Below are 16154 nucleotides of genomic sequence, written 5' to 3'. Positions count from 1 at the left end.
TATCAAGGGCAAACAGAAATACTAGATTCACTCCAGGCACATAATGTGAATTTCAATGCTTTGTTAATCGACTTCTTATGGCTCAACCACATGTTGCTGCTATTCAGTATCTATTTTCCATATTTTCCTTTTGGGTTTTCCATCTTCTCTCAAGCAGCCTTTTTAAAAACCAGAGAGATAAAATTTGTGGAACAATTTCTACAAATTTAGGTAGAAACAGCACTATTACATTTTTTAAAAAGGAAAAAAAATCCTTAGAATTATAGATACAATGAAGAACTTGTTTTTATTTCTTGCTTATATAGATTTCAAAGATGGAAGCAGATTAAATGGAAATTATTTCATGCATTCATCAACCTGGGATCCAATGGGGAGCCTGTGTGATTGCTGTACTCTTTTTAAATGTGTATTCTCCCACAATCTTGTTTTTATTATTTTATCTTGTTCTTATTTATTTGTTAAAGTTTTTATTACCGGTAGTTGTGGTTTGTATACCATCACAATCATGGTTAGTGAGATGGGAGGCTATATAAATGTGTCAATTAAACAAACAAACCTGTTAGTCTAGTCTAGTCTAGTCTAGTCTCTAATCTAATCTAATCTAATCTAATCTAATCTAATCTAATCTATTTCACTGTTTATGCATTTTCCATGATTCATAAGGCAATGGGGCTCTCTTCCAATGAATAGTTGACAAAACAGTTTATCTGAATTTTCAAAAACTATAACCGATGGTGAATTTTTCTGCCAAAATTATTTATGGTAACATTTTTGGTATTAAATATTAATGGAGATGTCTTTCTTTTCACATTCTATAAGTATTTGGTGAGAACTATGGTTGATAGATTATTTTAAAAAGCTTAATTTTTTTTCTTAAAATATTAACTAAATCAATATAATCCTTTGTAATAAATGATTTCTTAAAATCCTATTTCTTTAGAATATGTGCTTGTATGTCAGATGAGTGAAACATTAGATTATTTGAATTTTCCCTTAACTGAAACAGATTGTAATGGCCTCTTTTTGTTCATTCTCACCCTCTCCTTAATTTCTACTTCTAAAGGTTTTTCCCATACTATTTTAAATCATCCTGGAGAGGTTTGCAGTTACGTCTAAAATTATCTGGCAGATGTTTGAAGGTCGTTCCTAAATTTGTGATGTAGTAATTTGCATATGTTCTTCAAAAGCTGTGAGCTTTTTAGTGTTTATGACATTAAACTGTCAGAAAACATATAATATTTTATGAATCTGTATCCAAATTATGAATATATATTTCTGCTTTTTTCCCCAACTGGTTTCCAAATATTAAATTTTGGTTAATGTAAAAAATATAATACTGGTCCTCCTTCCTTGAATATTAGTTGTAGACATAGACACGGTTTTCATATCTGCAGAGAACAGATGTTCAACTACAGAAGTAAGGTCTGGGGGGGGGTGTAATGGGGTCAATGTCCTCAAGTATTACACTTAAAAGTGAATTTCATCCAAAGAATGGTTCAATATTTGAAACCATGTATACATCTCATTAATTAGTAAGACTAGTCATATTTGATGCCAAGTTTTCCCTCTTTCACAATATCAGAAGTACATTTTAGATCAAGACATTTCTTTTCAATTAATAGTACCATGGCTATGATACAGCAAAATGCAGACAATGGATCCAGTAGAGAAATATAATTGTTTTTGTCTTCTGACATCGCAAAATAAGGTTCAAAATAAGTGAAAAACAATGCTTTGCAAATTGTTAAAAGGTGAATTTTGTGGTGTGTCTCTTTTCAAATTAATAAAGCAGCCATATCTTTTTGAGGTATGAGGTAAGAGCCATGCTAGCACAGTGGTTAGAATGTGGCACTGCAAGCTAACTCACTGCTCACACTTGCAATTAGGTTCTCACCAGCTCAAGGTTGACTCAGCCTTCCATCCTTCCGAGGTTGATAAAATGAGGACTTAGATTGTTGGTGGCAATACTGTATGTTGACTCTGTAAACTGCTTAGAGAAGGTTATAAAGCACTGTGAAGCAGTATATAAGTCTAAGTGCTATTGCTATATTAGTTTTGCGGCTGTTTCTCCAAGTCTGCAAAAAAACCACAGGTATTTCTTTGACAAGAAGTATTTGAACATGCCCCATACCTTCTGAAGCACATCTTTTGAACATTGCTAATAATTTTTAATATATATTCTCAATAGCTAAGAGTTTATTCTGATAAATTTTTAACATAGGATCCTGAGATCAAGTTCAACTGAACTCAAAAGTTTCTGAATCAAATGGATGAGATCCCATACAGATTTTCTAATACTATATTATGTGATAAATTAGTTACATAAACCACAATTTTTTTTAGGTAGCAGCATTATAGCAACAAACAATATACAAATACAGACAAATATGCTGCCAATATATAGAGACCATCAAGCTCGAGACCAGAGAGACTGTGAGCTCTAGAATGATAGAATCATTTTTGATTCTGTCTATTTCACCCTACAAACCTCTTAAGCACTCAGTTCCATGATGCTCAACATAACTTTTATGTTTCTTCTAACAGAAATAGAGCACCAATTTTGTGTAGTACTTAAAGTCCATGGAGATTCTCAATCATGCAGATCATGGTTCTCCCAAAGGTGCTTTTTGTTTTCTTTTTTCTTTGAAGACATTTCACTTCTCATCCAAGAAGCTTCTTCAGCTCTGACTGGATGGTGGGAAATGGAAGAATTTATACTCCTTGCAGACAGTTGGTCATTTGCATTCTTTTAGAGTGTCATTGAGGCCACTTGGAAGTTTATCTGTTTCCTCAGTCACCTGATGAGTGCGTATGGATGTGGAGCCTTCTTGGAACTGTTGAAAGGAAGTAGTACTTAAGGTATCAAACTAGAAATCATGTGTTATAATATCACCTTAGGTACAAAGCGAATTGGGTGACTTTTGACCAATCACATTCTCTCAGCCCTAGGAAGGAGGCAATGGCAAACCACTTCTGAAAAACCTCATCAAGGAAACTGCAGGGACTTGTCTAGACCTTCTCTGTGAATTGTACAGAATTCGACAGATGAATATGTATGAATGTATGTATGTGTTATTACATATAATTCACCCTGGCTTTGGAGGATACTTTGTGCATACTAAGCCATAGACATATCAACAACATGTACATGTGAATATGCACACACACATCGAATAGTTGTTTTACTGTAATCTGTACTTTTACATATGTATTTTAATTATATTTTGCCTTGTACCTTTTATGCTTTTGTGTTAGTGTCTTAATTTTCCTAGTTTAGCATTCTTCAATGTACAGCTACAGGCAAACAAGTCCATAAATGAAGCAATCAGTAAGATTTATTTGGAACCACCATTTTTCAAATATTACAAAATCTAATACTAACACCAATGATACCTCTTCAGTTTTCAATGTTTAAAAACCGTAACCAATTCACAAAGACAGACTGCTCGCTGGGAAAGCTCCAGAGTTTTGCCTTATAAAAATATTTATATGCTCACTGTCATCGGAAAATTACACTGAAGAATCCCCAAAGAGTATGATACAGGCCATTAACTTGTTGGCTGTTCCTGAGATTCCCAAGATAAAAGAGAAAGGCAGTAAGATTTGAAAGAAACTGACAAAAATCTGGGGCAGGTGGTGATTTGTTGAGAGTGATAGTTGGAATTCGCAGATATCTGCACTTTATGGAGCAAGGTACAGCCAGAACAGGGAAAGAAAGCTACAGCATCTTTTTCTACAGGAAAAAAAAGTTAGAATCCTTCTAGCCATGGCGCCAGAATTATACCTTTGTAGAACACTTTGGTTTCACCACGAGGAGAGGACCACTACCCTGTTTCCCTGAAAATAAGACCTCCCTGGATAATAAGCTCAATTGGACTTTTGAGCACATGCGCTAAAATAAGCCCCCCCCCGAAAATGAGTCCTCCCCAAAAATGAGCTCTCCCTGAAAATATTTAACCACATGTGCAGCCAGTCCCTGCCATTTCCTCTGGTTAGGGTTAGGGAGACAGAGCTGGAAATCAGGTAAGACAGCAAGAGGAGCCCCATCTTGCTCCACGCGCTCCAAAATAATAAGACCTCCCCGAAAATAAGGCCAAGCGCTTATTTCAGGGTTCAAAAAAAATATAAGACGGGGTCTTATTTTTGGGGAAACATGCTATAAGGCAGCAAAGAATTAGGGTCTTTGCTGCTGTCTGCGTAGTATTGGGCATCTGGATTTTTGCAACATATCAGTACTGAAATGATAAAACAGATTCTAAACCTGGAATTCTAGTTTAACTGGGAAGGGGTAGATCATATTATTTTTCTAGGTAACCATACAATACCTGCATTAAGCCTGCTATTCTCCATCAGGCTTGAAAGAAAATGTGAAATTTTAAATTTTTCATCAAGCAAAGTGATCAATGGACATAGTGGCTGGGTTCACATATTATGCTAATAATGGTGTTTTTTTTTTTTCAGATTGTGCTAATAATATGATTTATTTGGTTTTGAGTTAATGTGAAATCTGAACTCAACCATTCTGATAACACATGATCTATAGTATTATGTGTGAACACTATGGTTTGTCTGTTGTTGTATGTATGTTTTTTAAAAGATCAATCTTAGCATGATGTGTGAGTCCAGATATACCAGGTTGTTAATTATGCTCTGCTTCCTAGGAATATACTGCTTCTGTATGCATACAGAACAACTATCATTTCATCAATTTATAATTGTATTAGGATTCTTTGCACTGTAATGGATCAGAGTCTTGTTCTCTACTAAAAAATATCAATAGCCAAGCAATACGTTTGCATGGGAACTCTTTGATCAGTTTTCACAATGACTAGAAAATGCCTGAAAAGATGGTAGAAGGTAAACATTCTATTCTCTCAGAGAGTGACAAAATTTAGGTGGCCAGAAATGCAACCTCATTGCATTCATTCTGATACAAGGAGAGTTGTGTGGAATAGAGTAAATATTCTAATTAAGTTCCCTTTGTCTTCACACAAGCCTACTACCGTATGAAGCCAGCTTTCACCGTTCACTATTCTAGTATTAAAGGTGTTTCCCTTCTTCTCCCAAAAGATATCTTGCTGTACAAGCAATCTAGAATTCTTCATCAATATGACTGATATTGTAATCTGTGACTGTGGTCTTCCCTAGGACCATTGTCTTTTTGGTGAGAGGAGAGTTTGATTAATCAAGCCAGGCTTTATTTGCCAAGACCTAATCAGTGGTGGGTTGCTGGGGGTTCATAGGGGTTCGGGAGAACCTCTAGCTAAGATTCTGTGCAGTTCAGAGAACCACAAATCCCACTCCTGGCTGGGCCTGCCCCTCCCCCTCCCCATGACGCCTGTTTTGGATGCAGGTAAGTGCAGGGTGTGCGTGGAGGCTCTGGGAGGGTGAAAAATGGGCCTACCGGAAGTTCAGGAAAGCCGGAAATGGGCCCATTTCTGGCCTCCAGAGGGCCTCCGGAGCCTGGGGAGGCTGTTTTCGCCCTCACGGAGGCTCGAGGAAAGCCTCCGGAGCCTGGGGATGGCAAAAACGCCCCCCCCCGCCATGGTGCAGGAGGCCGACTAGGCTACGCCCACAATGGCCACGGCCACCCAGCAACCGGGCAGAGAACCCTTTGCTAAAATTTTTGAAGCCCACCCCTGACCTCAATAGCATGGTGCTGCTCTATTTGATTAGAGAGGTGGGTGGAAAAGAGTAGCCTTCCCCTTGCCAAACCATAAGAGAAATAGCAAGAAAGTGAGGAGGGGCCAATTCTTTCCCTTGAAGGTTGTATTGAGCTGCTGTGTGCAGCTGGAGATCTGGTGGAAAAAGAACCATCTCTCCCCACTTCTCCTGTTAGGATTGCAAGGTGGCAAGGAAACTGACTATTTATCTCCCAGTCTCCAATTCTGCAGAAATGAACCATGTAAATGAGTATCTGGCAAAGAAAAAAAATCAACAGGGAATTGCCAGTCACACACACACACATACACACACACACACAAAATCTGACCTGTGAAGAGGGGAATTAGCTGAATTAGAATCTTACTTCATCTCATAACCTTATGGCCAGAATGGAATTCAGATTATTCTGTTATAGTTGTGAAATAAGATTGACAAATCCAGAGAATCCTTCCCTTTTATGGATCATTATTCTCTCCATTAATGCAACAGTACAAGATAATAGGAATTCCTTTATGAATTTCCTATATCATTAGAGAAACGATGTATTAGTATTACTCCATTCTATATTTCCCTTATTGTTGCCAAGAAAACTACAGAAACCCAGGCATGGCCATGAAGTCACCAAGAGTCAAGTTCAGCCTGATCTAATTTTGACCCTTCACAGTAATTGTGGCTGAATTCATGTTGGAAGATATTCATGGTGGACATGTCACATATAAAAACAGGAGAGGTCTTGGCCCAAATAGATAGAACTGCCTCACTGCAGCAAAGCAGTTCCAAAGTGCTTTCCCAAGACTTCAGACTCTCCTTTATCTAACACAAATCCATTCTTCTCTCTCTCTTCTTCACACACATTCATATTCATAGTTTCACTCACTCCCTGCTCCTCACAGCAATTTAGATTTTAGAGAACTTCCACTGCTCCCAACAGAGGTTCATGGCAATTTGGAAGGAGATACCAATACTCCAGAAAATAAGCCCTGTCAAAGAATTCTCTTTGTGTTACAACTAAGCCTTTTAAAAGTTGAAATGCAGCAGTGGAAGATTTCTTTTGATGAGTTCTTAATGGAGGAGAAAGGATTACCCTTCCTGAATAGTAAAACCTATTCCTAAACTGCACACATTAAAATCAGGCTTTTTAAAATTTACATGTGTGGGAAGAATAGCTCTTTTTTTCCTATAGCTGCTAATGAAAGATGTGGGTGCTCCATTTTTTTTTAAAGAAGAAAATGGACAACCATTTATCAAGAATGGTATAGGGTCTCCTTCTTAAGCAGAGGGTTAGACTAGAAGTCTTCCAAGGTTCCTTCCAAATCTGTTATACCAGGGGTGTCAAGCTGGCAGCCCACGGGCCAGATGTGTCACGCACAGGCTGCACCCACCCCAGCTCCGCAAATGGGAAAAACATCATGAAACATCATGTGACACCACGAATTTGACACCTGTGTGTTATACTGTTATTATAATAGTTGGGGACAGTAGACTGGTGGAAAGAGGATATGGGAAAAAGCTTGCAGTATCTGGGAAGCCTAAAGGCTAGAGACACACCATTTCTGATAAATACAAATATCGCCACATAAATGGTGTTTTTCAAAAAATGTTCTAGGTGCTTGGCTTTGTTGAGTGATACTTCGATTAGTTCTGTGAAAATACCTTTTTAACAACATTAGTAGCTTCCATAAAGAAAAGAGAACTCTTTCATACAATAGGTTTCTTTAAAATTTGAATATTTCCATTATGATATCGTGAGTATATTTCTAAAAGTATCCAGTGACATTTAGTTGTGTTTAACAACAAGGCTAATAAAATCAGAGAAAGCATCACAGTCAACTTGATTCCTACTTTTCCATTAAGGCTCCAGTTCTCTTCAAATATTGACTGATAAAGCTCCCTCTTTCAAATCACTCCAGCAGCCCCAATTCCTGAACAACCATCTATTTCCACTGCAAGAAAATACATCAGATCTCAACTCCAACATACCTTTGAGTAATGCTTCTGCCAATTTTATTGCTTCTTGACCTCTCTGGGTAGATATTAAACAAAGTGCTTAGCTGCTCTTTGATCATTATTATTAAATTGCTCTATAATAAGCCAATTTCTTCCTTCTCCAAATATTTCCTGTGTAATTCGATTCAAGACTTGAATCTGTCCATACTCCTTATGACTTAGAATCTGCCAATTGTAAGCCAACATGAAACAATATAGCATAGCTTTATGACACGCATATTGTTGCCGGGTGCAAAGTAACAGAGCAAAGAAAAATTACAACACAGAGAACTGAACACAGCCAAAGTGTATTGGAGCATAATGAAGTACAACTGAAGTGGCATTAGGTCATTACTTGGATTATAGCACTAGAAGTGGATTAATCTACAAAGAGGCATTGATAGCTAATTATTTTGAATACCTGCAATTAGGTGCTTTGGGGGGAGGAGTTTAAGCTAAAAGCTTTCTGAACACATAGTGCTTGCAATGGAAGATTTTTGACTTTGGAAAATATAAACCATTCCTAAGATTTTCTCCACAAAGAAGGGTGATTGATATCTTAGTGTGCCTCATACTTTTTAAAGCATTTTAACACATAAGCAAAAGATCATTACATTAATATTATTATGACCATAAACTGAGTGTAACTAGGATACCAAATATTTTCTATTGGCTTATTTTACAAAATACATACCTGTAAATTAGCCTCTTCAATTTAGTTCATCCTAATGTAATTTGTAAATTATACAACCAAGAGTCAAATTACTATAACTGTGAGGGTGGGGGGAAACCACTGCATATAGACAGCTCTCCATCTCAAAAGCATTTATCTAAGTCTGTTTCAAGTAAATATTTGGTCAAATATTAATTTGACCAAAGATGTATCATTTGAACGGTTCCCATTATCTCCAAGTTATTGAAGATAAAAATTGGTCTCTGTACTGAACTAAATAAAATAGCACAAGGCATAATATGGAAGGTAAGATCTACTGTATAAACTAGTTAAGTATTATTCATAGTCTTACCTGCATATGTTAATTATATCAATACTTCCAATGTCAAAATAGTTTATTAAAGATAACCAATAACAATACATTTGAGTCAGCTCCCTTCCTAACATATGGATAGGCATTCTTTTGATGCCAGAAGAACATCACACTCTATTTGCAAAAAGCAAAACAAAACAAAACAACACCACAGTTATTAGAGACTCACTGCTGAGAGAAATAAGATTAGTAAAAAACCTTTCCCAAACTGGTGTCTTCTAGAGGTGAGATGCAACCCATTTAAAGTATTAAGTTGAAAAACTTGGACAATTGTGTAAATGTTGCCAAAGTTCCCTTAACTCTTGGAATAATAAACACAATGTATGGCTGAGGAATTCTAGAAATTGAAGTCCACAAGTCTTAAAGTTGCCAAGTTTGGAGACCCGTGCTCCATAGGAAGGATTTCAACAATAATTGATATTTATATCACATGGATATTACATTCTTAAAAATGATTAAAACTCTTCAGAGCTTTGCTTCATGTAGGTTTTATCTATTGATATTTACTATACCAGTATTAGAAATTAAAACTGAGCCATTCTAAAGTATTTCTTTAACTTCGCAGACTGCCTGTAAGGGCCTCAAGGCTCCAGGAATCCCCAGACCATATTTTGTGAACCATAGAGATATATCCTTTTTTTTAAGGGTATTACTGATTCTTCTTTGAATTATTGTGGTACCCTATCTCACTTATGTAGCAAATTGTACAAATAGATGGTTCTGTCCAGTGAAAAGAGTTTAACCATGAAAGCATGCTCACCTTACAAATTTCATTTGAAAAACTAACAGTAAAAGACACCTGGCTATGTCATATAAAAGGGAATTTAGAAGAAGTTAATGTAGATTTGATCTTTACATTAAACTCTAGTATAGCCATCCATAATCTTGTATCTTCCAAAACCGCTGGGCCTATTATTCTAGGATTCCCAGCTATGCTACAAAAGAATGGTCTGACGTAAATCTATGCTTCGATAAGTTATATGAATGACTGGAGGAGAAACTCAAAATAAAAATAAATTAGAACTTATGATAGACTTGCAACAGTTGGAAAGTATTATTATAACATTTTTCCAAAAAGACAAAGCAAGAAATAATGCCATTCTAGAGTAGCTGATAAAATATATGAATACAGCATACTGTTGTTTCTTTACTGCCATTCCCAGAACTCAGGGTTCTTTAAATATTAATATAACTCTATAAATATATACAATTAAATGATGAGATCATATAAAACATTAAATTATGGAATTTACTAATCTCATTCATCAAATTTTAATTTTACTTTGAATTGGTAAGATCAGCAGGATGTTTCTTGTCTAGAAATATGAATGTATCAGAATAGTTCTTCAACTTATTCAAATAGAAGTCACTTCACATTTGTTACAATGGTGACCTATATTACGCGAAGTTAGCAAATAAATTGTTAAATGGGGAACAGGCCAACTATTTTGTAAGTAATCCTTTGCAAACTTTATCCTCTGATAACTTTAGATATGTTTCAAAAAGCTTTAATGTTTAAAACATTTCTATGCTACTTTAACAATGAGTTAGAAACAGTTCTTGTCCTCAAAGTTAAAAATCACAGCACACCAATAACCTTTACTAATAGGGAAAAAGAAGCCATCAGCCCTATTCAGCCGGTATTAAATCTTCAGTAAAATGTAAAGTATAACCAATTTATTTACCTATTTATGAAATTTCTATATTGCTTATCTAAGTGGCCCTGGGTGGTTTACAACAGCAATTTAGAAAAGTGTTGTTTAAGATATTGTTTCCTTGCTTTAAATTATTTTCAGTTTTCGCATCACTAAAATGCAAGTAGAATTTATTTTTAAAACACATCTAATTTGTTATATATCATTTAAACTATTGTTTATTTTTTCTTGAATTATTTCTAATTTTGCAGCATTACAAATACCAATAGAATTTATTTTTGCCTAAATATATCACGTTCCTTTCATTATTTAACTAGTAAAAAGGTGGCAATATACAGGCTAGGGCTAGGCCTTGTTACCACTTATGGGATAGAATTGGTAAACCAATTATATTCTATAAGTATACAAAATTGATTCTTGTCAAGCTGAAAGGAAGCACTATTATAGTATATGTACTAGAAGCTTCAGTTTTAGTCTCTGTGTTGTTCAAAATATATATAATGTATTTTCTTGAATTGCAAATGGATTAAAAATATGATTATCCAGTCTACTGGATGAAAAGAGGAGAGGGCATCAAACAAGACAATATCAATATTTAGGAGAATTTTAATAGGCTGGTAAAAACCAGAAATATGAATTTTAAAAGGGAATAATGCAGCATCTTACATTTGGACAGGAAACATCTAAGGCATGAATAAAGGATAAGAAGATCATAATGAGTACATAATGAGTACTTTGGTGGATCACAAGCTGAACTTGAGCCAATGGTATAATACAGCTGTAAAAAAAAGAAAATGCAGTCTTAGGCTGCATAAAAGTATAATGTCATGACCCAAATAATTAATCATTCCTCTCTATTCTAGACAGTCAGACCATAACTAGATTATTGTGTTCAGTTTTGGGCACCACATCTTAGGAAGAATATTGACAAACTGGAGCATATCCAAAAGAGAAAAGAAATAAGATGACAAAGAAGCTGGAAGGAAAAAATGATGAAGTTTGAGAAGTTGGGTACAGAAGAAAAGACTGTGAGGAGACATGATATCTGGCTTCAGATATCTGAAGGGCAGTCAGTCTGTTTAATTGAAAAGAATTCACTTGGCCCCAAGCAGGCTGTTCCATTATTGAATAGTGCTTACTGCTAATACATGCTTCCTGATGTATACTGCAAACCTGCTTTCTTATCATTTAACCCTATATTTTCTTATTTTGTCTTCTAAAACTACTCTGAGCACTATAAATAATTTTGTCTTAGATTTTATTATCAACCATATATTAAAGATCTTCAAGATTTTATAGAACATATTGTCACATGATACTTTATTTTTCTTTGAGTATTCATCACCATTCTCGCTTCTTTATTTTTACACACTTGGTAGCATATATTATAGATCAGGGGTGTCAAACTCAAGGCCCATGGGCCAACTCTGGCCCAGGGGTATTTAGATCTGGCCCGCAGGGCTACCCTGGAAACAGCAAAGGATTGGCCTGCGGTGCCTCTCTCAGCAAAAACGGAGCTCAAGAGGGCCACGTGTGGCCCTCCCGAGCTCCGTTTTTACTGGCAGAGGGTTGTAGGAAGCTGTTGCAGCTGAAAATGGAGCTCGGGAGCCCGTTTTTGCTGGCAGAGCGCTTGGGCCACCACAGGTGCCCCAAATACGAGTGACATCGCACTGGCCATGCCCACTCTGCCCACCTGATGTCAAACACAACCCTCAATGCAGTGATGCAGCCCTCAATAAAATCAAATTTGCCACCCCTGTTATAGGTGGATCACACTCTGACTGAAATTCCTCCTAACTTTTATAATTGTTATTACACTATTATTTAATGCTTGCTCTTTCATTGTTTCTTCCCGCTAAGTCAAATACTATTGCTTTTGTGGTTTTTCCACACTTGAGTAATAATGTAGTCTTTGGAAAATTAAGTTTTAAAGATAATAGAATTCAATATGCCTCATTTTTACAATAACATTATTGAAGTTTCAATTTAAAGCAAATAATATTCATTATTAGGAACATGAATGTGTGAATAAAGCCATCTGGTTTCCAGCTTTACACCTTTATCTGATTAGACTTTGATCGGAAAAGCCTTAGGAACACAAAATGTTCAAAATTACTCTGTTAACATGCATGAAAATATTTTCTCAAGCCATAAGTATTCAACAGCTGTTACTGCTAAGTCATGAAGATCTTGAGATGGTATTTGGAAAACATTTCTTTACATTTCAGAAGATGAGGCTGGACGCTCAGCCTCTTCCTAGATAATTAGTGTTAGGCTGTTCATTTATCTGAAGGGGTGGGGGCATCATATTATTCTTGCATCCTATTGTCTTAAGTGATTATCTCCTTGTTCCTAACAACTATTAGCAGAACTACAACAATATGTTTGCACTTAGGTTGAGTTTTCAGTGTTGTCTGGCTTATAAAACAGTAAGTTTAACTGGATGAAATAATGTTGATTACCCTAATCTGTATGTACCTGTATTTCAAAAACAACATGCAGATTTTCACTTCCTATTTGACAAGTACAGATGGTGCACCTTTCAGTATTACCGCCCACTTATATAAAGAAAGGGGCAACATCAAATGGGGAAGAATAACTGAAGCATTTTCAGCTCCTTTTGCTTTCTTCCCACACTGTTTTGGGGTGGGGGGGAATGAAAGGAAGGATCTCCAGCAGCAGCACTGGAGAGAACTGTAAAGGAACCAACCCAGTCTGAATTGCTGTGCAAATCAGGCAAATTCTCCAGTGCCAGCAAATCCAAACAAGATATCAGTGAGCCATCCCCTTTTGGACAGTGATGCTCATAAGACTCTTACAGCCTTCCCTGCAGCCTTTCCTCCAACTTGCATCTCTTTTAAGCCAAAGGCAGAGTATCCCTCTTAGTCTGAAAGGTTTGCTCAGTTGCCCTACAATTGCATCCTCTTCCCTCTACAAACAGCTGCACACCCACCTCATCTTTCTTTCTTTCCTTCCTTCTCCACCTTCTGACCTTTAATTGGATTAAAATTGCACATCCCTTCCCCCTCCCCCACCTCCATATTACCGCTTTTGGCAATGCTCTTTGGGAAACCCTGGAAATCCCAGCCTCAGCAGATCCGGAGGGCGCCCGGTTGGAGACGGCTGTTCCAAGCAAAACTAGAATTCGCGCCACCCCGCTTCCACTGCTGTCTAGGAATGTGCAGGCATCGTCTCCTGTGGAACGGCGCGCTCCACGCCTCGGCCGGGGCTCCCCCGCCCACGCTCCCCTGCACTCTTCGAGGCGAGGGTGCCCCAACCTGCATTGCCCCAAATGGGGCAGTCTCCTTGCACCAGCGGCCTCTCTCTCTCTCTCCTGCACGGGGAACACGGGGATCGGTCAGCCGCACTGTTTTGTCTAGGCACATCATCTGCTCTGCGTAAAAACACCCTCCGCCACAGCAGACCCAAGACTGGCCAGCGCCACCGAGTCCAACGATCACGGCAACCCCAGACAGCCTCCCGCCCTGCATCCCAGGAGCTTGCTCAGCCCCCTCCCCAAAAGAGAACGGGGCTTGCGTGGGAGAAGGGGGGGGTCTTCTTCCACCCGCGCCTACCCTCGATCCCCCCCTCCTTCCCTTGTTCGCAGCGCCCCACAAACCCCCCTCGCCTCCTTACCGTCCCAGCTCTGACTCGAGGTCGTAATAATCCGTGAGGGTGTCCCTATTGGAGCCGTCGATCCAAAAATCCGGGCTGGCAGAGCCGGCAGCGGCGGGGGTGGCGACCCGGCCCGGGGTAGGGGCAGGGAGAGGGGCAGAGGCGAGAGTGCTAGTGGCGCTGGGGGTGGCGGAGGCTGAGGGAGCCGACGAAGACGAGGAGGAGGGCATGGTGACTTTGAGCATGCTGCGGTGGCGGTTCAAGCGGCGGTGTTGGGGTCCGCCGGGACTCGCCGGCTGTTCAGAAGCTGCGAGGAAACGAGAGGACAAAGCGGCTAGCGGCGGCTTCTCCGCGCCCACCCCCGCCTCCGGCTCTCGAGCTGACGAGCGAAGCGGGAGGGGGAGGAAACTCTCGCGGGCTGCCTGAGGAAGCCGAGCTGACAGCCAAACTTCTAGCCGGGCGCAGCGGCAGAAGCAGCCGGCGAGGAAACCTCTCGGGCTGCAGGGGAGGGCGCGCTCTCGGTCGGATGCGCGCGCCCGGGCACGCGCTTCCTTGTCTCTTCCAAACGCGCCCTGCGCACACAGGCGGCTACTGTATAGGGTGGAGTGGGATGGGGGGCGAGCCGAGGAGTCATCCACTAAGGGAAGGGAAGGCCCGGAGAAATCACCTCTAAAGCCAGGAACGGTCGCGATGAAGCCCGGAGAGCGGAAAGACTCCAGAAAGCACCTGGCGAGGGCAAGTTCCTATCGGAGGCAGGAGGGAGTTTTGCTCCCGGACAACCGTGTGCCAAAGGGTTGGACTTTGAGATACCAAATCAGTGGCAGGATTCAGAGGCTGCTTCTTTCTTGGCAAAGCACTTGCCTTTCCTCCCTCCCTCCCTCCCTCTCTCTCCCTCAGCCTCTCTCTGGGGTGGGGATGGGAGAGCACGTAAGACACAGCACCAGGACAAGGAACCCCAGTTGTGGTACCTCTCCTTTTGTCTGGTCCTAACATCCTTTTCCTTGCCCAGAGAAAAGGAGACAGGACCAAGACCAGCAGTTTGTTTCTAGGTTCTTTTAAACCAGGCTACATGTCCTTGAATTTTATGGTCCATTCGTACTACCATCCCTGTATCCTTCTTACTCTTATTTTTCAACAGTAAAAGCAAATCTGAAAACATCCTTGCTTTCCTTGATGGACTGAAGTTTCCCTGTTCACTGCTAAACATACTTAAGTTCTAGCATAGGACCTCTTGCTTGATGTTCGAAATGCGATCGGACATCTGAAATTCTAGAACTAATTATTGAATCAGCAGTAGACAGAAATGTGCTTTAAGAAACAGTGCATTGGAGTTTGAGCGCTGTTTAAATTGTGCTGAAGGCATATCTTGTCTACTATCAAAGTTGATATCAAATATCAAATATAAATTCAGTCTTAAATAGGATTAGCAGATATCTGAATAGGCAAAGGAGAACATGAGCAATTAGAATGGCAGATAAATGGGAGGCTGGAAGAAAGACTCACTAACTGCTTAACTTTCTTGGCATCTGCGACAAAAATTACAGTAAAAAATAGCAAAAAAAGCCCCCTACCTAAGCCTACATGTATATGAAATTACTTTTTCCAACATCAGAAAGACTGACTTTTCAGTCACAATATTTCTCCAACATATCTTTATTTTTGAAAACTAGAAATTAGCTATGAAATAGAATTGACTTCAGCGTGCTTTTCAAATTTGTCATAGAAACTTATGATGAGTTGTGATCTACACACTACAGTGATTAGAAGGGGTTGGACTAAAATTGATTTCTGGAATCAAGATATAATTTAAATAATGTAAATTGAGACTGTCAAGTCTGTTGATGGAAGAAGGAAAGAAACAGAAAATACAGAGTCACGATGCAACTTTGGATGACCCCTGTTGTGAAAACAGATACCCACCCCCCATGATTCTCAAAAGCCAAACAATGCTTGATTTTAAGGCTATGCCTTCTGATGGAGGACATGGGTACAAACAAGAGGACATATCTTCCTTTTGTCTGACATCCAGCATCCCTAGCCTGAAGCTTCATAATTATTACACCTGTGCCAATGAAACTTATTTACAAACATTCATTGGCTGTATCCACTCTACATTCTAGGTAAAAAAAAGGTCAACAAAATGACTCCTGGCTCCATAAGGACATTAGATTATTTTGGCATAAAACCA

The 16154-nt window shown here is 39.0% G+C and overlaps 1 protein-coding gene across 4 annotated transcripts in view; it reads right to left on the bottom strand.

Moving 5' to 3' along the window:
- Positions 1 to 14507, bottom strand: part of CAMK4 (calcium/calmodulin dependent protein kinase IV) — a 51569-nt gene extending 37062 nt beyond the window's left edge. For 2 of the 4 annotated variants that reach the window (XM_034432750.3, XM_087885947.1), the window contains exon 1: positions 7645 to 7857. In XM_034432750.3, the coding sequence (XP_034288641.1) occupies positions 7645 to 7730 (86 nt within the window). In that variant the 5' untranslated portion in view covers positions 7731 to 7857. Of the gene's footprint in view, positions 1 to 7644; positions 7858 to 13987 lie in introns of those variants that run through there. The other 2 variants (XM_034432749.3, XM_034432747.3) reach the window with 2 other exon arrangements.
- Between the last annotated feature and the right edge of the window lie 1647 nt (positions 14508 to 16154).

This window comes from Pantherophis guttatus, chromosome 2, assembly GCF_059756535.1.
Source record: "Pantherophis guttatus breed Tessera chromosome 2, ASM5975653v1, whole genome shotgun sequence".
Lineage (NCBI taxonomy): Eukaryota > Metazoa > Chordata > Lepidosauria > Squamata > Colubridae > Pantherophis > Pantherophis guttatus.
The sequence above is the reverse complement of the archived record's forward strand: the minus strand, read 5'-3'. Positions and strand labels throughout refer to the sequence as shown.